The sequence below is a fragment of the Phyllostomus discolor genome, chromosome 2 (assembly GCF_004126475.2).
Source record: "Phyllostomus discolor isolate MPI-MPIP mPhyDis1 chromosome 2, mPhyDis1.pri.v3, whole genome shotgun sequence".
Taxonomy (NCBI): Eukaryota; Metazoa; Chordata; class Mammalia; order Chiroptera; family Phyllostomidae; genus Phyllostomus; species Phyllostomus discolor.
In genome coordinates, this window is record NC_040904.2 from 108,406,850 (window position 1) to 108,432,611 (window position 25,762).

Sequence of the window (25,762 nt, forward strand, 5' to 3'; positions counted from 1 at the left end):
GATGTGAATCCTGGGGTTACAGAGAGATGACTTTATATTTATTGAAAAAATCATGTCCATGATCATGTCATGGACATGAACAACAGCATGGTGATTGTGGGCAGGGGGGTGAGGAGGGTATATGTAGGATAAATTATCACACGTGGAGACTTGACTTGGGGTGGTGAACACACATTACAGTGTACAGATGATGTGTTGTAGAATCATGCAACTGAAACCTGTATAACTTTGTTGACCAGTGTCACCACAATAAATTCAATAAACAGGAAAAAGAGAAAAAGAACAAATCCACATATAGTAGACCCACGCAGTTAAAACCTGTGTTGTTCAAGGGCCAGCTTGAATTGAATTCTTTTAAATCCTTCCAAAAATGAAAACCATAGACACAGATGTTTACACTTGTGAATTCAACACAATATTTAATGAAAAATATCACCAATCCTACACATACTTTTTCTGACTGTAGAGAAAGCGAGATCATTTTATAACTTTCTTTATGAAGCCAGAATATTCCTAATACCAAAAGCTTACCATAACATTACAAAAAAGGAAATTACAGACCTCTATCTTCTGAATATAAACACAAAATTTTTTAACAAGTAGGAGCAAATGAAATTAGCCAATATATAAAAAGAATAATAATTTTTTAAAAAATACAGTTTATCTGAGAATGTAAGATTGGTTTGATCATCAAAATCAATGTGCTACCTCTACTAAAGAGATATTTTTACTGTTGTTCAGTAACAGTTGTCCAAATTCTTGCTCCTACTCTGTCACTCTCCCCTGACCTGTCCAATCCCTGCTCCCAAAGACAATTCCCACTCCATTGCCCTTATCAATGGATCCTTTATACATGTTCCTTGACTTGAGCCTTTCCCTCCTTTCCCCCAACTAGCCCCCTTCCCGCTCCACTCTGGTCACTGTCAGTGTGTTCTCTATTTTCACGTCTCTAGTTCTTTTTTCTTCATTTGTTTGTTTTGTTGATTAGGTTCCACTTATAGGTGAGATCATATGGTATTTGTCTTCACCAACTGGCTTATTTCAGTTAGCATAATGCTCTCCGGTTCCATCCATGCTGCTGTAAAGGGTAGGAGTTCCTTCTTTCTATCTGCTGCATAGTATTCCATTGTGTAAATGTATCAGTTTTTTTAATTTACTCATTTATTGATGGGCACTTATGCAGTTTCCAGCACTTGGCTATTGTAAATAATGCTGCTATGAACATAGGGGTGCATAGGTTCTTTTGGATTGGTGTTTCAGAATTCTTAGGGTATAGTCCCAGCAGTAATCACTAGATCAACAGGCAGTTCCATTTTTAGTTAGTTAGTTTGTTTTTTGAGGACATTTCTACAGTGGCTGCATCAGTCTGCATTCCTATCAGCAGTGTACTTGGGTTCCCTCTTCTCCAAAACCTCACCAGCACTTCTTGTTTGCTGACTTGTTAATGATGGCCATTCTGACCAATGTGAAGTGGTATCCCATTGTGGTTTTAATTTGGATCTCTCTGATGGCTAGTGATGCTGAACACCCTTTCATGTGTCTCTGGGCCCTCTGTATGTCCTCCTTGGAGAAGTGTCTGCTCAGGTCCTTTGCCCATTTTTTAATTGGATTGTTTGTCTTCCTGGTGTAGAATCATGTGAGTTCTTTGTATATTTTGGAGATCAAACCCTTGTCCAAGGTATCTTTGGTAAATATATTTTCCCATACATTTGGTTCCCTTCTGATTTTCCTGATGCTTTCTTTAGTCATGGAAAGAAAAGATCTCATGGAGAAGCTTTTTATTTTGATAAAGTCCCATTTGTTTACTCTTTTCTTTATGTCTCTTGCTCTAGGGGACATATCAGTGAAAAATATTGCTGTGTGGAATATCTGAAATTTCCCTGCCTATGTTCTCCTCTAGGACTTGTATGGTGTCACAACTGATATTTAAGTCTTTTATCCATCTTGAATTTATTCTGGTGTATGGTGTAAGATGGTGGTTTAGTTTCATGATTTTGAATGTACCTGTCCAGATCTCCCAACACCATTTGTTGAAAAGGCTATTTTTACTCCATTGTATGTCCCCACCCCCTTTGTCAAATATTAGCTTACCATAGAGACTAGGGTTTATTTCTGGGTTCTCTATTCTATTCCATTGATCTATGTGTCTGTTCTTATGCCAGCACCAGACTATTTTGATTACAGTGGCCTTGTAACATTGTTTGATATCAGGTATTGCGATCCCTCCTACTTTTTTTTTTCTCAAGATTTTGAGGCTATTTGGGGTCATTTTGGTTCCATATAAATTTTTGAAATATTTGTTCTTTATCTGTAAAATATGCCATTGGTATTTTAATAGGGATTGCATTGAATCTGTAGATTGCTTTGGGTTGTATGCACATTTTAATGATGTTAATTCTTCTAATACATGAACACAGTGTGTGTCTCTATATATTTGTATCTTCATTAACTTCTTTCTTCAGTGCTCTGTTGTTTTCTGACTACATGTAGTCAAAAAACAACAGAATTTACCTCCTTGGTTTAATTTATTCCTAGGTACTTTACTTTTCTTGTTGCTATAGCAAATGGGATTTTTGTCCTCATTTATGTTTCTGATACTTCATTGTTGGTGTACAGAAATGCCTTCAATTTCTGAATATTGACTTTGTATCCTGCTATTTTGCCAAATTCACTTATTAGGTTGAGTGGTTTTTTTGGTGGACTCTACAGGGATCTCTATGTACACTATCATATCGTCTGCAAACCATGAGTTTTATTTCCTCCTTTCCGATTTGGATGTCTTTTATTTTTCTTCTCTGATAACTCTGACTAGCACTTCCAATACTATGTTGAATAAAAATGGTGAAAGCAAACACCCTTGTCTTATTCCTGATCTTAAGGAGAAATCTTTTATTTTTTGCTCATTGAGTATGATGTTGGCTGTAGGTCTCTCATATATGGCCTTTATTTGCTTTCATATGCCTCCCCTATTCCCACTTTGCTGAGTGTTTTTATCATAAATGGGTGCTGGACCTTATCATATGCTTTTTCAGCATCTATTGATAAGATCATGTGATTTTTGTCTTCTGTTTATGTGGTATATTACATTTATTGATTTGTGAATATTTACAAATCATCTCTGGGATGAGGCCCACTTGATTATGGTGTGTGATTTTTTTTAATGTATTGCTGGATCTGGTTTGCCAATGTCTGTTGGGGATTTTAGTATCTATCTTCATCAGAAATATTGGCTTGTAGTTTTCTTTCTTTATTGTATCTCTAATTGGTTTTTGGAATAGGATAATACTGGCCTCATAAAGAGCTGGGGAGTATTCCCTCTTCTTGAATTTTTTGAAATTGTTTGAGTAGGATAGAAGTTAGTTTATTCTTCAAATGTTTGGTAAAATTTGCCTGTGAAGTCATTCAGTCCAGGGCTTTTGTGTGCCAGGAGTTTTTTGATTACTACATCAATTCCACTAGCTGTTACCAGTTTATTCAGGCTTTCTGCTTCTTCTTGAATCACCTTTGGAAGATTATATGTTGCAAGAAATATACACATTTCACCCAGGTTGTCCAATTTCTTGGTTTATAATTGTGTTAATTTCTTATAATCCTTTGTATTTCTGTGGTATCAGTTGTTACTTTTTTGTTTCTAATTTTATTTATTTGGATCCTCTCTTTTTTGTTAATGAGTCTGGTTAAATGTTTGTCAATTTTTTTGCAATAAACCAGCAGTTGGATTTATTGATACTTTGATTTTTTTTTGTCTCTGTCATTTAATTCTGTTCTGATCTTGATTATTTCTTTCCTTCTACTTGCTCTGGGCTTTTGTTGTTGTTTTGATTCTGGTAGGTGTAGGTTGTGTATTTAAGATTTTCTATGTTTTTTAGGTAGGCCTCTGCTGCTATGGACTTTCCTCTCAGGACTACATTTTCTGTGTCCCATAGGTTTTGGACTTTTATGTATTCATTTTCATTTGTTTTCAGTTTTTTTATTTCTTCATTGATCTCATTGTTAAGCCCTTCATTATTTAGTAGCATGTTATTCAGTCTCCATGTATTTATATATTTTTGAGTGTTTTCCTTGAGGTTGGTTTCTAGTTCCAAGCCATTGTGATCTAAGAAAATGCTTGATATGGTTTCAATTTTCTTTGAATTTGTTAAGTCTTATTTTGTGTCCTCCCATGTGATCTATCTTTGAAAATGTTCCATGTGCATTTGAAAAGAGTATATATTTTGCTTCTTTGGGGTGGAAGTTCTGTATATATCAATTAAGTCCATTTGATCTAGAGTGTCATTCAATGCCACCATATCTTTGTTGATATTTTGCTTGGAAAATCTGTCCATTTTGACCGTGGGGTGTTAAAATCCCCTATGAGGATTGTGTTGCTGTCAATATCTTTCTTGAAGTGCTCCAAGATTTACCTTATACAGGGTATGGCACAAATAATGACCCTTTTTATTACATAAAATATTTTATTATAAAATCATACACATGTAATTCTGTAACATAACAATATCACACTCAAGTATACCATATGACATTTTAGGTAAAATGTTCAAATTGCTGTCCGTCTTGATGAGACATTCACATACCCTACCAACAACACTCAATGGCATTACTTCTGTTGGACTCTGTGTTTAGGTGCTCCTATGTTGGGTGCATATATGTTTACAAGGGTTATATCTTCATTATGGACTATTCCTTTAAGTATTATGCAGTGACCTTCTTTGTCTCTTTTTATGATTTTCTCTCTCTAGTTTTTCTGATATAAGTATTGCTACAACAGGGTTTTGGGTTTGTTTTTTTTTTATGTTCATTTGCTTGGAATATTTTTTCCATTCCTTCACTTTCAGCCTGTGTAGATCTTTTGTTCTGAGGTGGGTCTCCTATAGACAGCATATACGCAGATCATGTTTTCTTACTGATTCAGCTACCCTATGTCTCTTTTTTTGTGCAAGGTACTTTATTAAATTTGGGACTACTAAGAAATAAAGAAATCACACAAGTAAGAAAGGAGAGGTTTAAAGTAGGATAGTAAATATAACCTCAGATGTGGGGGGCCAATTTTAAAAAGTTAAGCTCTTCAAAGGAGTGTTTTCATAGAGAAGAGGGAGCTGAGCACTAGTTTCTAGTCTTGTTTACTAGTTTCAGAGGTTTAGCAAGTCAGTTCTACTAGAGAAACACAACCAATGTGATATATACATGCTTGTGTGTGTGTGTATGTCTGTGGAGAGAGAAAGATCTATTTTAAGGAATTGACTTCAGCAGTTGTGGGGGCTTGCGGGTCTGAAATTCTCAGGGCAGGCTGTCAGGAAGATGAGGCTGGAAATGCCTGGGCAGGAACTGAAACCACAATGCACAGGCAGAATTTCCCCTTCCTCAGGAAACCTTGGCTTTGCTCTTAAGGCCTTCAACAGTTACCAGTTACTCAACAGAAATCTAGGTCACAAGTTCAATCCCTGATCCAGGAACATATGATCCCTAGTCCAGGCACATACAGGAGGCAACCAATTGATGTTCTCTCTCACAACAATGTTTTTATCTCTCCCTTCCTCTCTCCTTTCTTCTCTCATTAGGACAGATTTGAGAAGGTTAAATTCAAGCAACTAAGACCTTGTTTGTGCTTCTAAGAGGCTTAATAATGCAGGTGACATTTTCAGTTTAAGCAGAAAATAGCTTCTGTTTCTCTGTAGGCACATCCTGGACCTTTGGTGGCCATAGCACTCCAATCTGTCCTTTTAGATTCCTCATTCTACACTGTGTTGAAGCTTGTAATATTCCTCTCCTTTGGGCAAGGAGAGCAATTTGGCTCTACCCTATGTCTTTTCAATAGAACATTTAATCCATTTACATTTAAGGTTGTTATTGATAGGTACTTATTCATTGCCATTTTCCCCTTTGTATCTGTGTTCCTCTCTCTCTCTCAAGCTTTCTTCTTCATCATCTTAAAGCAGTCCCTTTGGCAATTCTTGAAATGCTGGTTTGGTGGAGGTGTATTCTTTTAGCTCTCTCTCTCTCTCTCTCTCTCTCTCTCTTTTTTTTTTTTTTTTGTTGTTGTTGTTGTTGTTGGTCTGGGAAACTCCTTATTTCACCTTTCATTTCAAGAGCCTCACTGGGTGGAGTAATCTTGGTTGCAGGCCTTTGCTTTTCATTACTTGGAATATTTCTTGCCATTCCCTCCTGGCTTGCAGTGTTTCTGTTGAGAAATTCCCTGGAAACTTTATTGGAGCTACCTTGTATTTTACTAGCTGTTTCTCCCTTTGCTGCCTTTTAGATTCTCTTTGTATTTAAATTTTGCCATTTTAATTATGATGAGTCTTGCAGTGAGCCTTTTTGGGTTCATCTTGATTGGGACTCTCTGTGCTTCCTGAACTTGTGTGACTTTATCTCTCATCAAATTAGGGAAGTTTTCTGTTATTACTTTTTCAAACAGGTCTTCTATCCCTTGCTCCTCTTCTCCTCCTGGTATCCCTATGATACAAATATTGCTACATGTCCCATTGTCCTGCAGCTCCATTGAACCCTTCTTGTTCTTTTTGAATATTTTTTCATTTCATTGCTCTGTCTGGGAGTTTTTTTCCTACCTTTTCCTCCATCTCTCTGATTCAATCTTCTGCTTCATCTAGCCTACTTTTAATATCTTCTAGTGTATTCTTCACTTCAAAAATTGCATTCTTCCTTTCCTTCTGGCTCTTACTGATAGTTCCTATGTCATTTTTCATGTGATATAGTTGCCAGTAAGTTTCTTGTATCTTCCATGGAGTTCCTTGGAGTTCTCACTGACTTCCTTTAGCATCCTTATAATCATTATTTTGAACTCATTCTGAACTCAATATCTGATAGATTGCTTGATTTAATTTCATTTAGTACTCCTGAGGATTCCTCCTTTCTTTTCAATGGGAAGTTGTTTCTTTTTCTCCCCATTTTAGGTGATTCTTCTTCTTCTTTTCTTTCTCCTTCTTTTTTGCTTGTTATATTTATCTGCTTTGATTCCCTTACATTGTGGTATGCCCATCTGTGGTAGGAGACCTGTGTGTTTCAGTAGTCCAGTCTCCTTGATCTCCTGAATTTGATGCTCTTGGGATGCCCTTTATGCCATTTATTTGGGCCCTCTTGTTTGAGTTTTGGTTGTTGTTGGATCATTCTTTGGGTTTTTCCCTCCAGCTGACTATCTGAGAGTCAGACTGCCCACCATGTCTTATATACTGTTGTACTGGTGCACTGTCTGCTCCTGGTAATGTCAGATGGTGTCATAGGCTGGCCCTAAATAGCCTGTTTGAGACTACCACAGCCTGTGGTAGCCACAGTCTGTGGCTGTCTCCTTAAGATTTGCTTGGTCCCCACATTCTGCCCTCTGGCTCTCCATCAGCCCAGGACCCAGGAATGGTTCAAGTAATGACCCAAGAGGACTGCCAGTACTTTCTCCACCTTTCTCCAGAGGGGTCCTCTACAGAGATCTGGAGAGTGGGAACCCTGGGTCGCCCCCAAGGGGCCCTGTTCAGTTTTCAGGGAAGATGTTGGGAGTGTTTACCAGCTCCCTCACCACATGACTTGGTCTGTCTCAGATTCTTTCCAATATTGTATGGTTTCTGGTGAATCAGCTGTCTGTTTCCTGTGAGGGGCCTATCTGTGTGGAAGCAGCAGCTCTTTCCTGCTTGGTACAGATAGCAGCTCTGTCTAGGTGCAGAAGCTAAGTGGGGCCCTGAACACCTCTTGTTGCACCAGCCTCTAGTCTCTCTGCTCTGCTGATTTCAGTGGATCAGGGCCCGAGGAACAGTGTAGCTCCTAGTGTCTCGTAGAAAGGGCCCTTTCAGAGCTTTTAGCTTTCCCCTGTGGATATATGCCCAACAGGGGACCCCTGAGCTTGGCCTCACTGATCTGCAGAGCTTGTAATCCTGCAGGTGGGGATTAGGCATGCTGCCTGTGAGGGGACCTGCATAGCTGCAGTGAATCTCAAGCATTCAGCTCCTGGTCATCTAGTCCCCATCCTGCCTTTCTAGCAGGAGACTTGAGTCAGAACTTGCCACTCTGCACAGTCTCCTGCTTGCCAGCCATGCTGGATCAGGTCCCAAAGTGCCTCCAGTGTGACTGTATCCCTCTTTGTTTTCAGAACTGCTGTGCACATGTACACACAAGCACACATGATCATGTGGTCCCTGCTGAGTCATGAGTCTTGCCACAGCTCCTCTTTTAAAAGTTTTGTGTGGCCCCCTTACTATCGCGTTGGGCCCTGGGGCACCTGTTCTCCATGAACACCTCACAAAAAGCCCAGAATCTTCACAGTCAGGGCTGGCCACAGCCTGCCAGAGACCCCAACAGTTTTAGATAATGTTTCTCTTCGGATCTCTCCCAGATGGGGCTGGGAAGTCCTGCAGTGCTACTATAACACGGGGCAATGGTGGATTGCTCTCACCCCTCCTTCCAGCCTCAGGTGGGCCTGTTCCAGCCACACTATTCCTGCAGCCAGCACCACCCTGGCCTTCTCTCTTTGCCCCCAGAGCTCTTAAGCTCCTGAGCTTAACTGCAGCCTCCTCAGTCAAATTTCTTCCCATTCACAGTTCCAGTAGTGCCCAGTATCAGGGAGGTGACAGCTCCTCCCCCAGTAATTACTGCAGTCCCCAGATACTGGCTCCTGGATGTGGTGGGGTGCATGGCCTTGCCAGGGTGGAGGACACAGAGACACATGTGGACACTGAGGTACAGGCACTCTGGAGGAGGTTTCTTCCTGAGAGGGATATCTTTAATTCTTCAAAGTGGCTCCTGCCCCAAATCTGCACAGCCAGAAGTGCTGAGTTGGGCAGTGGCAGCAGCAGCTGGTCCACCACGAGAGCGCAGACTGCCTGCTCTGAGTTTCCTGCAGGTGGGCAGGCTCTTGCCCTCTTACACACACACCCCACGCACTTGTCTGCATACACAGTCACTCATACAAGCTCTCACTCACTCTTAGCTGGATTTTTGAGTTGATTGCCCTGTGGTTTAGCTGCAAGACCAGTCTGGGTCTGAGAGTAGGTGGACAGAGTTTCTAGCTTCTCTGTAGCCAGCTTAGATCCCCCAAGAATGCATTCTGATTTTGAAGATGACTTCAGGGAGAAAATCTTTACTGTGATGGATTGCCTCATAACAGGGAGAGAAGGAAAGAAACTGAAAATGTTTTCAAGGTTTTAGTTTGAAATCCAATAGGAGTAAATTTGCATGGAAAGCTAATGAGTTAAATTTGGCAAATGTTAGAGTTGGAGGACCCATGGGTCATTCACCTAAAAAAAAGTCCAGAAATTCAAAATTTTGGTTTGAAATTTCAAAGTCATATAATTACTGTCAGTTCTCAAATTTATTTTTGCTTGGACCTTGTAGTAATCCATTTTCCCTCTTCTTTTTCTGTGTGCTATTTGTTTGGCAGTGTTCTATTATGTTTTTCCCATTTCCTTTTTTAAAAACACTTTTTTCCTCAGTTTTGGAATTTAGTTTTTTGTTTACCACTAAGTTTGTGTAAAATGTCTCATAGGTACAATAGTCCTTTTTCTTCCAAGTGCATCTTATCTTAACTCATCTGTGTACGCTCAGTCCTTTTTGCCATCTCCTTTTTATGTTTTTTTTTTTTTCACAAATTATCGCTTTTTATGTGCATTTGTTTCCAAATTGCTGAGGTTATAGTCTTTTAAAAATGCTTTCTCCTTTTAACCACTAGGTTATTATTGTTTAATTTCCTATTCTGAAATAGTGTTGCAATCTTTTGCTTGTGTCGTTTTGGTTCAGGTATAAGAGCTCCTTTCAACATTTCTTGTAATGTAGGTCTTGTAGCAGTAAATTTCCTCAGCTTTTGTTTGTCTGAGAAAACATTTACCTCTCCTTTATATCTAATGGATAACTTGTCTGGATCTGTTATTCTTGACTTCTGATTTCTCTCTTTCAATATTTTGAATATTTCATCACAACTGTATTCAAATATTTGAATATTTACAGCAGAACTGTAAATCTCATGATAATCTAATGGGATTTCCTTTGTAGGTTACAGTTTCCCCCCTTGGCTGTGATGAGAATTCTTTCTCTGTCATTAACTTTTTGCATTTTCAAATAATGTGTCTTGAAGAAAGTCTTTTGGCATTGAAATGATTTAGGTGTTGTATTAGCTTTTGGGATTCAAGGGTCCAGTTTTTTCCATGAGGTTGGGAGGTTCTTATTGATTATTTTAAATTATTTCTCTGTTCCCTTCTCTCTCTCCTCTCCTTCTGGCATACCCATTATTTTTATGTTGCTCTTTCTAATGAAGTCAGGTAGCTCTTGTAGGATTCTTTCATTTTCTTAAACTCAATTTTCTTTCTTCTTCCAACTGAGTCATTTCTTGATTTCTATAATTAAGCTCACTAATTCCTTCTTCTACCTGGTCTGCTCTGTTTCTAATGCTCTGCAATGCATTCCTTAACTCATTTAGTAAGTCTTCAGCTGCAGAATTTGTTTGTGTCTTTTTATGGTTTCAATCTCTTTGGTAAAGAACTCCTTTCATTCACTGACTTTATTCCTGAGTTTATCAAACTACCTTTTTGAGTTTTCTTGTACCTGAGTTTTTTCATAACTGCAGTTTTAAATTCTCTGTCATGTAAATCAGTCTTCCAATCTTTGAGTTTGGCTTCTGGAGACATCTTATTTTCTTCATGAACTACTTCATTACCTTGGTACTTGATGGATTGTTTCTCTGCCTGGGCATTTGAGGTAGTGAACTCTTTCTTTTTAGGATTGTTTGTATCTTTGTTCATTTATTGTGCATTTATTGGGGTGACATTGGGTGGGGAAAGGGAGAAAAGGGTAAAGGGAGGATATACAGAGATGGAAGAAGATTTGAGGGGTGGTGAACACACAATACAAAATACAGATGACATGTTATAAAACTGTACATTTGAAACCTGTATAATTTTAGGTACTATTTTGCTCTTAACAATTCAGCAGGTTGATAAGTGATCTTTCTCTTGTTCTCCAGTAGATGGTGCAATAGTGCAAGTGCTTGTTTTCTCTAACCGGCTTCCAGGATCTGTGTGGCAACGTCACCTCAACAGTGGAAAATGCCCCATATTCCCAAAGCAGTGTGCATTCCCTCTGAGCCCAGGTCACCTCCATCTCAGTGTCCACCTCTGAGGTGTAATGTGGCCAGTGGTGGGGATCCGGGCTGGGGAGTTCCTATTCTCCTCTTTGTAACCAGAGGCCACCAGCCATACTGTGCTGTCTGTGCCATCTCCACTGCCTCTGCCAGGTTCCACCACAACGGTGAGGTGGGGGGAAGGGTCAAGAGACTGTGGCTTTGCCTTCTTTCTAGTAATGGTGCCAGTCTGCTGCCACCCTACTGCTGTGCCATATCTCAGCATGGAACATTACTTCTGCCTCTCTGGCCCTCCAGGACGCTGCATGAGGGCTGCAGTCTGACTCCTTTCTCACCACCATTGTCAGCTGAGTGGGCCCCATCTCTGCCTCCTCTGCTTGTTCTGATAAGCCCGCCCTCAGGTGTCTCAAAGTGTGGACCTCTCAGACATGTTCAGTTGTGGAGCAAGGAATCCTTTGTTGAGTCACAGTTGTCCCATTTGTTGTGATTTTAAAGGGAGACACCAAGGAGTCTTCTCAATCCACCATGATGCTGATGTTAGGGTTAGTGTAAGTTTTAGCATTAGGTGTACAGTTAGGGTTGTGTTTAGGTTTACTTGTAGGATTAGGGTTAGGTTTAATGTTTGCTTTAGTGGTAGTGGTAGGGTCAAAATTGGTATAAATTTTAGTGTCGGTTTTGTTAGGGTTAGGATTTAGGGTTATGGTTTAGTGTTGATTCTAAAGTTAGGATTAGTGTTAGGGTTAACGTTACAATTAGAATTTAGGTATAATATTAGGGTTAAGTTTAGGTTTAGGGTTAGGTCAGTGTTAGTAATAGGGATAGGATTAACATTAGGGTTTGATTTAAAATTAGGGTTAGCATTTCATATTAAGATTAGAGATTAGGGTTAGTGTTAGAGTCAGTGTTAGTATTAGGCTTAAAATTACGGTTACAATTAAAGTTTAGGGTAATAGGTTTATGGTTGCAGTTAGTGTTAGGGTTAGTGTTAGAGGTGAATCTAAAATTAGGGATAGAGTTAGGTTTTGGTTGAGTCTTAGGGTTTTTTATAGTTAGGTCAAGGTTATGGTTAGCATCAGGTTTATGGTAAGACTTAGAGTGAGGGCTCTGGGTTGGTTGAAATTTAGAGTTAGCACTAGAATTTAGGATTAGAATTTCATGTTAGTGTTATAGCTATGGTTATAATTACAGTTAAGTTTAAGGTTAAGGATGGGGTTAGGGTTATGGTTGTGGTTAGTGTTAGGTTTAGTGTTAGGGTTAGTGAAATAGGTTTAAGGCCAGTGTCATAGTTAAGTTTAGGTTTAGAGTTTAATTAGAGGCAGAGTTAGGTTTTCTATTAGATTTTGGTTTAGAGTAAAGGAAAAGGTAAGGTTAAGGAGTAAGGTTAGGGTGATCTTATGGTATGGTTAAAGTTAAAGTTAGGGCTGTAACTTGGATTAGAATTAAAGTAATCATTCAGGGTTATTGTCAAGATTGAGAGTTAGTGTCAGTGTTAAATTCAATATTAAGAATAGGATTAGGATTAGGGTGACAATACAGGTTTAAGGTTAAGGTTAAGGTTTAGTTTTATGGTTATGGTGATGGTTAGGTTTTGATTTAAGCTTAGAGTTAGCTTTAGGATTATGGTTAGGTTTCAGGTTTTAGGTTTTGGGTTAGGGTTAGGTTTATAATTAGTTTCAGTATTAGGATAATGGGGAAAGTTATCATTCAGTTTAGAGTTAGTGTTAGAACTAGATTTAAATTTAGGGTTAGGTTCAGATTATGGTTGAGGTTCGGGTTTTGTTAGGATTATGTTTATAATTAGGTTTAGTACTAGGATAATGGGGAAAGTTATCATTCAGTTTAGAGTTAGTGTTAGAACCAGATTTAAATTTAGGGATAGGTTCAGATTATGGTTGAGGTTAGGGTTTTGTTAGAATTAGCAATTAGGTTTAAATTTGGGTTTAGGTCCACAAAGGCAAGAGAAGTAGAAGCAAAAATAAATGAGTGGGACTGTATCAAACTAAAAGTTTTAGTTTGTGAAAGAAAACTACTTTCTTTCACAATGAAAGAAGCTATCAACAAAACAAAGAGAAAACCAACTGAATGGGAGAAGATATTTGCAAACAACAGTTCCAACAAGGGGTTAATATCTAAAATAAATTGCAATTCCTTTCAAGAGTCCAATGATTTCAGAGAACTAGAACAAATATTGGAAAAATTTATATGGAACCACAAAAGGCCCTGTATCACAACAGTGATCTTGGAAAAGAAGAACAAAGTTGGAGGAATAATGATGCCTAATATCAAACAATACTACAGGACCATAGTAATTAAAACAGCCTGGTACTGGCATAAAAACAGACACGTAGATCAATGGAACACAACAGAGACCCCAGAAATAAATCCACACCTTTGTAGTCAATTAATATTCAACAGAGGAAGCAAGCACATACAATGGGATAAAGACAGTTTATTCAATAAATGGTGCTGGGGAAATTAGACAGATACATGCAGAAAAATGAAACTAGACCACCTTCTTACACCACACACAAGAATAAATTAAAAATGAATCAAAGACTTAAATGTTAGACCTCAAACCATAAAATTCATAAAAGAAAACACAGGCAGTAAAATCTTGGATATTGCTCATAGAATTTTTTTTTATCAGATACATCTCCCCAGGCAAGGGAAATAAAAGAAAAAATTAAAAAATTGGAATACATCAAGCCAAAAAGGTTTTGCACAGCAAAGGAAAACATAAACAAAATAAAAAGATAACCCACATAATGAGAGAATATATTTGCTGATAGATCTTATAAGGGGTTAATATTCACAATTTATAAAGAACTTATAAAATTCAATGCCCTCCCCCCAAAAAACAAACTACTCAGTTAAAAATGAAATGGGCAAAGGACCTGAACAGACACTTCTCCAAAGGGGACATATAGGTGGCCAATAGACATATGAAAAGAAGCTCAATGTCACTAATCATCAGAGAAATGCAAGTTAAAACCACAATGAGATGCTATCTCACATCTGTCAGAATGGCCATCATCAATGAATCAACAAACAAGTGCTGGTGAGGATGTGGAGAAAGGGGAACACTTTTGCACTGTTGGTGGGAATGCAGACGGGTGTAGTCACTGTGGAAAGCAGTATGGTGATACTTCAAAAAATTAAAAATGGATTTGCCTTTTAACCCAGCAATCCCACATCTGAAAATATATCCAAATGAACCCAAATAACTAATCTGAAAGAACATAAGCACCCCTATATTCATTCAGCATTATTTACAGTTGCCAAGATATGGAAGCAGCCCAAGTGTCCATCAGTAGATAAGTAGATAAAACAACTATGAGACATTTACACCATGGAATTCTACTCGGCTGTAAAAAAGAAGAAAATTTAACCCTTTGGAACAGCATGGATGGACCTGGAGAACATCATGCTAAGTCAAATAAGCCAATCAGAGAAAGAAAAATACTGTATGATTTCACTCATGTGTGGAATCTAATGAACAAAGTGAACAAGCAAAACAGAGACAGACTCATAGATAGAGAGCGGATGACAGCTAGTGCGGGGGGAGTTAGGGGGTAGAGGGATTGAACAAAAAGGAAGAAAGACTCATGGACATGGACAATGGTGTGGTGATTGCTGGGGGAAGAGGGGTATAAGGGGACTAAATAGTAATGGAAAAATACAATAAAGATTAAACTTAAATACCTATATAAAGCTTATATCTATTAATATAAAGTATATATACTTAATATATATTATATATTAATAAAAGTAATATAAACTTTTATAAGTAAATTTTTAAGTAAACTTTTATATATAAACTTAATATATATATAAAAACATACAACTCGATAACAAAAAACAATTCAATTTAAAATAGGCAGAGGACCTACAGAAATCTCTCCCAAGAAGACATACAAATGGCTAATAGATATATGAAAAGATGCTTCATTAGCTATAAGAGAAATGCAAATCAAAACCACAATGAGATACCAGCTTACACCTGTTAGAATTGCCATCATCAAGACAAGTAATAAGAAATGTTGGAGAGGTTGTGGAGAAAAAGGAACTTGCATTCACTGCTGGTGGGAATGTAAATTTGTACAGCTACTATGGAAGACAGTATATTCATCCTCAAATAATTAAAAATAGAGCTACCATATGACTCAGCAAGTCATCTTCTGGGTATATACCCAAAAAACTTGGAAATATTTATTCATAAAGATATATGCACCCATACCTTCATGGTGGCCAAGACATGGAGACAACAAAAGTGCTCTTCCCTAGATGATTGGATAAAGAATACTACTCAAGCATAAGAAAAGGTGAAATAATGCCATTTGTAACAACATGGATGAATACTATGCTAAGCAAAATAAGTCAGGTGGAAAAAGACATAGGGTTTGGAACCATATGATTTCATTCATATGTGGGACATAAAACAAAAAGCAACAAATGAACAAATCAAACAAACAACAAAACAAACTCATAGATACAGAGAACAGAATGGTGGTTACCGAAGGGGAAGAGGGATGGAGAGGAGATAGAAGAGGGTAAAGGAGGTCAAACATATGGTGATGGAAAAAGACTGGGTGGTAAACATACAATGCAATATATAGATGACATATTAAATATTACAGAACTGTACACTTGAAACAATCTTATTAATCAATGCTACCCCAATAAACTTAATATAATTTTTAAAAATAAAATGGGCCCTGGCTGGGAAGCTCAGTTGGTTAGCGTGTTATCCTGATACACCAAGGTTGCAGGTTCAATCTCTGGTCAGGGCACATACAAGAAGCAACTAATGGATGCATACATAAATGGAAGAACAAATCTGTGTCTGTCAGTCTGTCCATCTCTCCTATCCCTTCTTCTGTTTCTCTAAAATAAATAAATAAGTAAGTAAGTAAGTAAAAAATAAATTTGGGTTTAGGTTTAGTTTGAAGGTTAGTTTTAGGGTTCAAGTCAGGATTATGGTTATGTTTAAGCTTAAAGCTAGGCTATGTGTGAGGTTTTGAAGCAGGTTGAGGTTTATGCAGAGGGTTAAGACTAGTGTTAAGATTTATTTTTAGGTTTTGGCATTAGGGTTAGTTTTAAAAATAACATATTTAAAGTTTATGGTTAGGGTTATGTTTAGTTTTAGCGTTAGGATTATTGTTAGGGTCAAGAATAGGATTAGCTTCATGGTTAATTTTAACATTGAGGTTAATGTTATTTTTTATTTTTGTTTTAGGTTTAGGATTATGGTTATGGTTAGTTTTAGTTGTAGGATAGGAAATAAGTTTAGCACTAGGTTCAGGGTAAGAAGCAGCAGGGCAGGTTTAGGTTAGGGCGGGGTTATGTTTAAGGTTATGGTAATGTTTAGGGTTAATAGTAGGGTTCAAATCAGTGTTAGGATTAGTGTTAGGATTAGAATTAGGTTTAGGGTTAGAGCTCATTTTAGGGTTATGCCAGTGTCAAGGTTACATTTAGGGTGTGGATTAGGGTTAGATTTAAAGTTTGGCTTAGGGTTTAAGTTTAACTTTAGGGTCAAGTTAGGGTTAGATTTAGGTTTAAGGTTAGGGTTATATTTAGAGTCATGTTTAAGATTAGGATTAAGATTAGGGTTGGTTTATTATGTTAGGGTTAGGATTATTGCTAGGGTTAAGTTCAGAGTTCAAGTAGGTTTAGTTTAGGGGATGTTAGGTTTAGAGTGTTGATTAGGGTTAAAATTAGAGTTAGGATTAGTGTTAGCATTAGGATTATGCTTTGGGTTATATTGAGGTTTAGGGTTAAGATTATGTTTAGGGTTTGTTTTAGAGTTAGTATTTAGAGTAAGTCTTGGGTTCAGGTAGGGTTAAGTACTGGGTTAAATTAGGGGTAAAGTTAGGTTATGATTAGTTATAGGCTAGACTTAGGTTTAAATTTAGAGTGAGGTTTAGTATTTGGTTTATATTTTAAGATTAGGGTTATGGTTAGGGACAGGTTCGGGTTAAAATTAGAGTACTGGTGTTAGAGGTATGGGTAGTGTTAGTGTTACATTTAGGGTTGAGTTTAGGTTAGGAGTTTTAGGGTTTTGATTAGGGTTAGGGTTGTGGTTAGACTTTGTGTTAACATTAGGGTTGTGTTTAGGTTCACGGTTAAAGTTAGGTTTGGGTTTAGGGTTCGGATTGGTTTCAGTGTGGGGTAGGGCTAGGGTTAAGGTTGTTAGGTTTAGGTATAGTTTTAGGTGTGTTGTTAGTGTTAAGGTTAGAATTGGGGTTAAAGTTAGCGTTAGAAATGAAGTAGATTTAGGATTAGATTTGGGATTAGGTTTAGGTTTGGATTTATAGTTAGGGTTAATTTTAAGGTTATGTTTATATGTCAATGCTGGTGAGGATGTGGAGAAACTGGGTCATGTATACATGGCAAGTGGAAATGTGAAAAGGTATAGCTATTCTGGATAATGATTTAGCAGTTTCTTAAAACACCATGGCTCATTTAAATTAGAATCTATATCATTTATTTTTTAAATAATAGATATATGTACAGTCATTTTATTTAATTAACCAAATTTACAGTAAAAGGGGGAAAGATAACAGAAATGAAATAACAGAGAATTTCAGAAATATGATTCTTCAGGTTTCTGCCCCTCTCATTCCCAATCCCAAGATCATTCTTGCATTCATCTAAGTGCAAGGGTCCCATGGGAATATGGTGACAATATAGCCAGCTACTTATAATAAATGTTGGTACCAAAACATTTATGGCTATGAGCTTCCAAAACTTAAAAAACAATGTGATTCTGAATCACCTTTTTTACTTCTTTAGGGTTACCCATTTTGATTGATGAAAAAGGATGTGAAAAAGGATGATTCTGGGACCTGATAGATCCCTGGTATGTTTTGGGCTTTTAATTCTAATTCAGAAACAAGATCTAAATTTCCCAATGGATTGAGAATCCTCTGGGGGTACAGTCAAGCCTACTAGGCCACCTCTGGGACTCTAGAATCACTTAGAGTTGAAGATCCCCAGAGTCTGGTTATATCTACACTGAAAAAATTATAAAATTCTTTTCAAAATCCTGGGCTAGATTTTTTTAAATAAAGACTTGTTCCCTGTATAAGTCCCTTGCAGAGGGGCTATTTCTAAAGTTTCTTTCCTCTAACGCCATAGTGTTAAGTGACCTTCTTAAGATTCAATCTGTTGGTCATCTGCAGTCAAATACACAAAACCTGTGACTAGAAAGTTAATGTAAATATGTGTATTTATGAGTGTGTATCTCTACATACATATGCAAATACATAAACATTAAGAGGAAACAAAAGGCAGATCATGTCGAAGATGATCTACAGACAACATCAATCCCATACTGAAGTCATAAACCCACTTAGTGAGACCCCAGAGATGCAGGCATGGGGGTGTGGGTGGGTGGATAAAAACAGCAGGGCAATTACAATGAGATTTTTTTTAAATCTCATTGACCAGCAGAATGGAAACCCTACTTAATTTAATATGCTACCATCTCTTTTTGCTAAACAATCATTTTCTAAGGTAAAATGAGGCAGAGAGAAAAGGGATACTGACAGACACTGTACAGTCATTGAATCTCCAATTTTTTTCTAACAGTCTGTATCTGCGGTTCTCCACTGGGGCTGGGGGATGATTCTGCCTCCAAGGGGTACACGTGGCAATGTTTGGAGACATTTTTGACCATCACAACTCAGGGGAATGCTACAGGTAGCTAAAGAGTACAGGTCAGAGATGCTGCAAAATATCCTCTAAAGCACAAAATAGCACCCTAAAACAAAGAATTATCTGTCCCAAAATATCAATAATGCTGAGGTTGAGAAACCATGTCATGTTGGATAATAAAAGAAAAACAAAAATCAGCAGCCCATAGTATAAAAGCAATTAATACCACTTTAAGAAAGATTGTACAGAAACAGTCTCCTTGGTAAAATAGCAACAGACTTCCTAAAAATATTTGATAGATCCATCCTCATAAAGTAGAACATGATGAGAAACATTAGCACACAATGTTTTAATATTTCAAATATTAACATACAAGTGAAAGTGAACTTGAAAAATGGAAAGGACAATTTTGGGGGGCTCAATTGATTTTGATCATCACCGTTTCAACAATAATAAAAGCAAATGTGGTCACATTTCTGATTTAGGTCAAATCTGACAAAAGATTTACTAAACTGTGTCACTAAAACTGCTAAAATGTTAAGAATAAAAGAGTAACTTCAAAAAAAAGTAACTTCTAGACTATCACAAAAATTAGCCACTGATTTTTGAGATGCTCAATTCCAATAAGAGATATTCAAAGTTATTTTCCCACATCTAAAAAATACCCTTATTTGAGGTTGTATGCTGAGAAAGAAAAATGTGAAAAAAGAGATGAACTAAAGCTTTTTTGGTGTTTATATTATAATCCAGTATATTCTAATATAGAAAGACAGAATTATTTCCTGTGAAATCATACCCACTGAGAATCAGACTCTATAAGAAACAGTAAAACAACAGAACAGTTTTCATATGATTTTGATAATAAAGCCTTTAACTGGCCACTGAGATTTGTAGAAAGAACATAAAAAAGAAAGAATGAAAAGAGTAAGCTACCTACATAATGGTATCTGACTTATTACAGTAAACAAAACACCCCAACATAACAAAAATATTTCCAAATGTTAATTAATGAGGTTAAAGATACTGTATATTTGCATTAATGACTCCATCAAAACAATGAATCATTTAAGAAGACAATTAAAGTACAGTGAAATGGAATTAGTAGAAATACAATTTGACCCCTAATTCTATCAAATTTGTCTCTGAAACAGACATATACGACAGGATATCCACTTCTGGGTATTTATCTAAAGAAATCCAAATACTCCTGGCTGGCGTAGCTCAGTGGATTGAGCGTGGGCTGCGAACCAAAGTGTCCCGGTTCAATTCCCAGTCAGGGTACATGCCTGGGTTGCAGGCCATGACCCCTAGCAACCTCACATTGATGTTTCTCTCTCTCTTTCTTCCTCCCTTCCCTCTCTAAAAATAAATAAATAAAGTCTTAAAAAAAAAAAGAAATCCAAATACTAACTTGAAACAATATAAACATCCCTATGTTCATTGCAGTGTTATCTACAATACACGGTATGAGAGCAGCCCAAGTGTCCATCGTTAGTTGATTAGATACAGGAGATGTGGTTCATCTGAGTACACTATGGAATCCTACTGGCCATAACAAAGAAGGAAATCTTACCATTTGCAACAACATGGATGGACCTAGAGGTTATGATGCTAAGTAAAATAAGTTAGAGAAAGACAAATACCATATGACTTCACTTACACATGGAATTTAAAAAAACAAAACAGAAAGAAACTCAAGAATACAGAGAACATTTTGATGGTTGCCAGATGGGAGAGATGTTGTGGGGGGATGGGTTAAGAAAAGAGAAGGGATAACAGAAGTACAAATTGGCAGTTACAAAATAGTCACAGGGATGTAAAGTACAGCATAGGGAATACAGTCAATAGTATTATAATAGTGTGTGTAGTTCTAGACTAATCAGGGTGACCATTTCATAAGTTGTAGAAATGTCCAATCACTATGCTGTACATGTGAAACTAATATCATATATGTCAACTGCAATTAAACAATTTTTAAAGGTGACAATATATCATTTCATTGAGGAAAATACAAATAAAATTGGAAAATTCTTGTTTTCAAGTAGTGAACAAGACACACTAAAGCACAGTTCTATCAACCTATTTGTGCTTTCTCCACCATCTTGTTTGGGTTTTTTTGGAGGGGGTGTTTTTCCCAGTTCATACAGAAAAAAAAAAACCCAAAATTCCCTGTAATGATCACTTCTTTAATTACATTATTCTTTAACAGCTAGCTGTAGGACTTTATGTGATAAAACCTAACCAACTTGGAAGTAAACTCATCATTGCTGCCCATCTGAAGGAAACCCAGCTCAAATGTAAGGTGGGCCAAATAACCTGAGAACATGTTGGAAGGTGATTAACTGCCTTACGGCAGTTTTACTCATGGCCTGAAGCTTCTCACGACTCTTACTCCTCCACATGACTTCTGTCAAGAAAGGTGGAGAACACAGGTGTCTCTGCTTCTCTTTGTGCATCTCTGGCTCAGTGGCTCTGACCCAGGACTATTGATTTGGAGAGTAAATAATTATATTCCTGTGTACCATTGACCCGGTATTTTTTTAAAAAGTAAGGCCCATATCTGTCAAAATATAGTTGCAATGGCTAATATCCTAATAATTCCAATTTGCTACAAAACAGGAGATAGAAAGTTTTGAGGCATTGCTGCCTTACAATCTTTCCAAGTTTGGGTTAAAAAAATGAGGGTTTTAAAAATTTTGTTTGTGTGCTGTGATTGTTGTTGTTGTTTTCAAAAAAGCAATGCTTTCACTCTCAGGCTGCAAAGCTCACTTTAAACCCCTCTCAGCCATCATGGTGCTGGTGTCTCTGACCTCTGTCCCATGGGCGCACGCTACGCCTTGTACCAATGCATGGAGCGCTTCACTGCTCTAACCCAGTTTTCCATGCTTGTCTCGTATTCTTGCCATTTCTTCTGTGGCTTGAAAACCATTTCACTTTGCCTCAGTTGCTTTAGTTCCTCCTTGTCAGTCCAAAACCCTATAGATGAAAAGTTATTCTCAAATGTTAAAGCAAATAATGAGTCCAGAAAGCTTATCCACAAACCTATGTGAATGGGTGCAAAGGTAAACAATTATTATTCTAAAACACAACCCAAAGTATTTTGTTGGTTTTGAAGTTTGTTAGATTGACTATCCCAGGGAGTAAATACACCAGGATTTTAAAATCTTTTGGTTTCTAACTATCAGCTGTATTTATATGTGTCAGGACACCCAGTCATTTCTAGAACAACCACCCCCTGTCATCATTTAATTTCATGACTTGTTAAGAAAAAAAATAAATAATATATTTTCTTTTTACAGAATTAAAAAACAAATATAAATTAAGAATGTACCTTGAGGGAAGAGGCAACTCCTTAGGATATGCGTAAAATTCAAAGTTGGTAATTAATAGAATAAATAGTTTCTTTTTCAAACTATTGCATTTCATAAAAGCTACTTAAATGCCTATTCAAGATAATATTGGACTTCTAGCACATATTGTTCTTTACAAAGAGAATCAGGTGATTTATAATAAGCAGCAAGAAAACACATAACTATGATGATCAGTAGTCTAAAGTGGTAAAGGTGTCTTGTTGATAAACTTGGTACATCTCACTTACTCTGAGGCACTGTAGTAGACAAGTCTTTGTGAAGTACATTTTCACCTACCAATAAAATCGACCCATAAAATTCTTCCTTCTAAAATTTTCTGTCAGGTCACAGTCTTTCTATTTAAAGAGTTAGAATTTTAGACTCTATATTTAAACATATTAATAGAAGTTTTAAAAAGACTAAAAATAGCTTTAATTAGTACACTACAGTTAGATAAGTCTAGCCATAAAAATAAATATGTTCTGAATCCTTATTTCCAGAACTTATTATTTACACTAAGGCATATATATTTTTAAAGTCATTTTATTAAATGTGTTTTGAATAGACTCAGTTTCCAAGTGAATTTTGAAAACACAGAGAATGTGCATAGCCTCCAGTCTCAAATTTCTGAAAGAGAAGCTGTTCTGAGAAAGTAAAAACTGCTTCCCTATAGTTAGTAAAGTGTCATAGTAAAATATTAGAAAGGCTTGAAATTATAAATATAGATACAATGAAGCAGCTAAAACTCAAGCCACTATGTTATGTGTATGGATAATCTGCATGTGTTTGTAATTTAAAGTATTTTAAATGTTCAAGAGAATCTGACATATTTATTCTTATGAGCAAAAAAGTGTAGAAGAATTTGATTCTTATAAATAATAAAAGAATGTTATGAGAAGTACTCTAGTCATAAGCATAATTTACTCATTTTGCAAGAATTGTTTAAATACTTTAGAAGATTTTCCTTGTAACAACAGTTCTAAGTTTGCTCAGTTAGTTATGTGAAATCATTATAAAAAATCAACTATATTAGAATTTTCAGGGTTGAAATTACAAAAACCTTTAAAGTTATAAATGGAAATTATTATTTAAGGAAAAGTTATTTTGTAAACCTGAATTAATCAAATATTAGTCTAATGAAAGTGACTGTAATAATTTTATCCAAGTTAAAAGATTTTTAATAGAATAAAGTTTAAGTTGAACTCACCAAGATTTCATACTTTTTGGATTTCTAAGTTTACTAGGCTAAATAGCAGCCTAAAACTTTTAACTTCAAAATATTCTCCTCTGTCCCTGGCTGTGTGGCTTACTTGGTTGGAGCATATAGTCCAGAGTACCATAAGGCTGCAGGTTCAATCCCCGGTTCAGGCACATAAGGAGGCAACCAAATGATGTTTCGCTCTCTGTCTCTGTCTTTCTATTTCTCTAAGACTCAGTGGAAACATGTCCTTGGGTATGAATGAAAACAAAATTCTGTTCTGCACAAACACTCCTTCCCTTCATACAGAAACACAGGCATCATCCTGCTTCCTAAGGAGCCCCTAACTGGCCTCACACTTCCATTCTTTACCCCTCCAAATTAACCCTTTCACTAACTGCCATGTCTTCAAATGAAGATCTGTCCATGTCCCTCTCCTGCTTCAAATTTTTCTTCAGTGGCTGTCCAGTGCCCTGACAATCAAGCCCAGACTCCTGTTTCTGAGGAATCCACCACACCTGGCCCTCTGTGAACCTGCCCAGCCTCCCTCTTGCTCGAACCATACCAGCACTTACCTTTTTCCCTGTTGGACAGCTCACCTTTTACCCTCTCACCTGACTGTCTGTTAGCCCCTTCAGAACTGAGCTCCATGTTGCCTCCTCTAGGAGAGCTACACCATAGCTGTTTGCTGCTTTTTCACATGGAGTTTAAAAATCAGTTGACTTGTCTGTTCACATCAGAGACTCCCATAGCAGGGGCTATGTCTTTTAAACTCTATATTCCCAGCAGTGACTGTCATGTAGCAGGGAGCTCAACAAATGTTTGATAAATAAAAGAATGGAGTTCTTTCCAATGCCACAGACAAGCTTACCTACTCAGAAGGTTTACCCAGAGACCTTGCCTTTCCAAAGCAGTTGAGAACTAACTGTCCTCCCTCATTTTCAGGACTGAAGGAGTGAAGTAAGGCTGCAAGAGATGCCTGAGACCTACCCACAAAGCAGGTCAAAGGCATATTTTGTGAGTCGTGTGCATATGCTTATGGAGCTTAGTGGACACCAAGGTTTTGCAGACCCTCTCTATAACTTCATAGTTTGGAAGGAGAAATGCTATCTGTAAGAAACAGTTTGCAACACAGCTCTCATTTTTATAAAACCCACACATACCAACAGCAAGGCCAGCTAGAAAAGCTGCACCTCGGCATGACATGTCAAGGTGGACGGGCCTGTCTATATCCTCATTAATCAGGTCTGAAGTCATCTGCATTACAAAACTGTTCTTACAAACTCCTCCATCTGCCCTGTGGGGAGCAAGATATTTGAGATAAATTACCATAACAAGAGCATAAAAACATTATTTTTTTAAAAGGTCACATTTTTTAGGTTTTTGGTTTCACTCTTTAATTCTAAAATTTTATCAGTTAACATTGAGGACCTTACTAAGCAATCTTGAACATCTTTGGTTATTCCTGCCAGCAGTCTTCCCACCTGCTCTGCCTGTCCTGGGACTAGTGCACAACAGGCCGAGCAGACTAAGCCAATGTAAGAATTAAATTGGACACTCTAGCAAAGACAATGTGCTGCTTCTGTGCCAAAAGAATAGCCACATATCCAAAAAAGAGACTTTAAAGATTTTTTAATATACATATAGGCGCTAGGATCCTCCCAAGTTCCATATTGTGTTCTATTCTCCATAAATCCAAAATCCACTTTCCTCTCTAAATTCCTATGACTAAGAATTTTGTTGCAAATAAATTAGGTTTAAGTTCTTTTTGAAATCCTGAACAACCATAATGATGAAAATACTAATAGCAGCTACCACTTACTTCTAATTTCTAATTAAATTATTAGAAACAAAGTTTACATACCGTATTTTTGTTATAGGAATGTGAATCTCTTTCTGCATCACCTCATACAACTGTTTGTTTCTAGTTAAAAAAAAACAAGGTAGCTATTTAGAGGAAATTGAAATCATAGTAATTCTCTGTTTTTTCTAGGCTGGAAAATTAAAAACTGTGGTTTTATTTGCATATATATAAAATATGCAAAGAAAGTATTACAGAAATACATTATGCTAACTGGAAGTAGATAACGGATGCTCAAACAAGAAGTTCTGGGCCTAGTGCTTTTGTATCACCTTGATACAAAAAAGCATAATTTTTATTTTTGAACTGAATTTTATCTATAACCATTCTTACGAATAAAAGTATAAAGCCAAAACCCATTTAATAGATAGTTATTAAGAAACATGTCATAAATAACATCTAATAGAATTCACCAAATGAAAAAATAATCATTTTGTAATCACAGGAAATGATAAACATTAAAATGTTCCATATTTATGACAGGCACATTCTTAGTTTTAATAAGCTACACCTACCCCATCACAAAGAGAACAGAAAAATATACATGAAGATTAATTCTGATGATTCAGTCTTTGAGTCTCACAGAAGCATATTCAAATTCTCCTTTATGAATAAAGACACAAAAA

At 36.9% G+C, this 25,762-nt stretch overlaps 1 protein-coding gene and 1 long non-coding RNA gene across 4 annotated transcripts in view; both read right to left on the bottom strand.

Moving 5' to 3' along the window:
* Window positions 1-4,777: 4,777 nt before the first annotated feature.
* LOC118498921 lies at window positions 4,778-17,454 on the bottom strand. Its single transcript, XR_004901412.1, has 3 exons — window positions 17,444-17,454; window positions 7,857-7,860; window positions 4,778-4,925 (listed from the first exon to the last, which is right to left on the bottom strand). It is a non-coding gene; the product is annotated as an uncharacterized LOC118498921 (long non-coding RNA).
* A 3,415-nt stretch (window positions 17,455-20,869) lies between these two features.
* The window catches only part of GK5 (glycerol kinase 5), a 101,725-nt gene continuing 96,832 nt past the window's right edge, over window positions 20,870-25,762 (bottom strand). For 2 of the 3 annotated variants that reach the window (XM_036018320.1, XM_028502815.2), the window contains 3 exons: window positions 25,140-25,199; window positions 24,439-24,572; window positions 20,870-21,703 (listed from right to left, as the gene is read on the bottom strand). In XM_036018320.1, the coding sequence (XP_035874213.1) occupies window positions 21,558-21,703; window positions 24,439-24,572; window positions 25,140-25,199 (340 nt within the window). In that variant the 3' untranslated portion in view covers window positions 20,870-21,557. Of the gene's footprint in view, window positions 21,704-22,058; window positions 22,079-24,438; window positions 24,573-25,139; window positions 25,200-25,762 lie in introns of all 3 variants that reach the window. The other variant, XM_036018319.1, reaches the window with a different exon arrangement.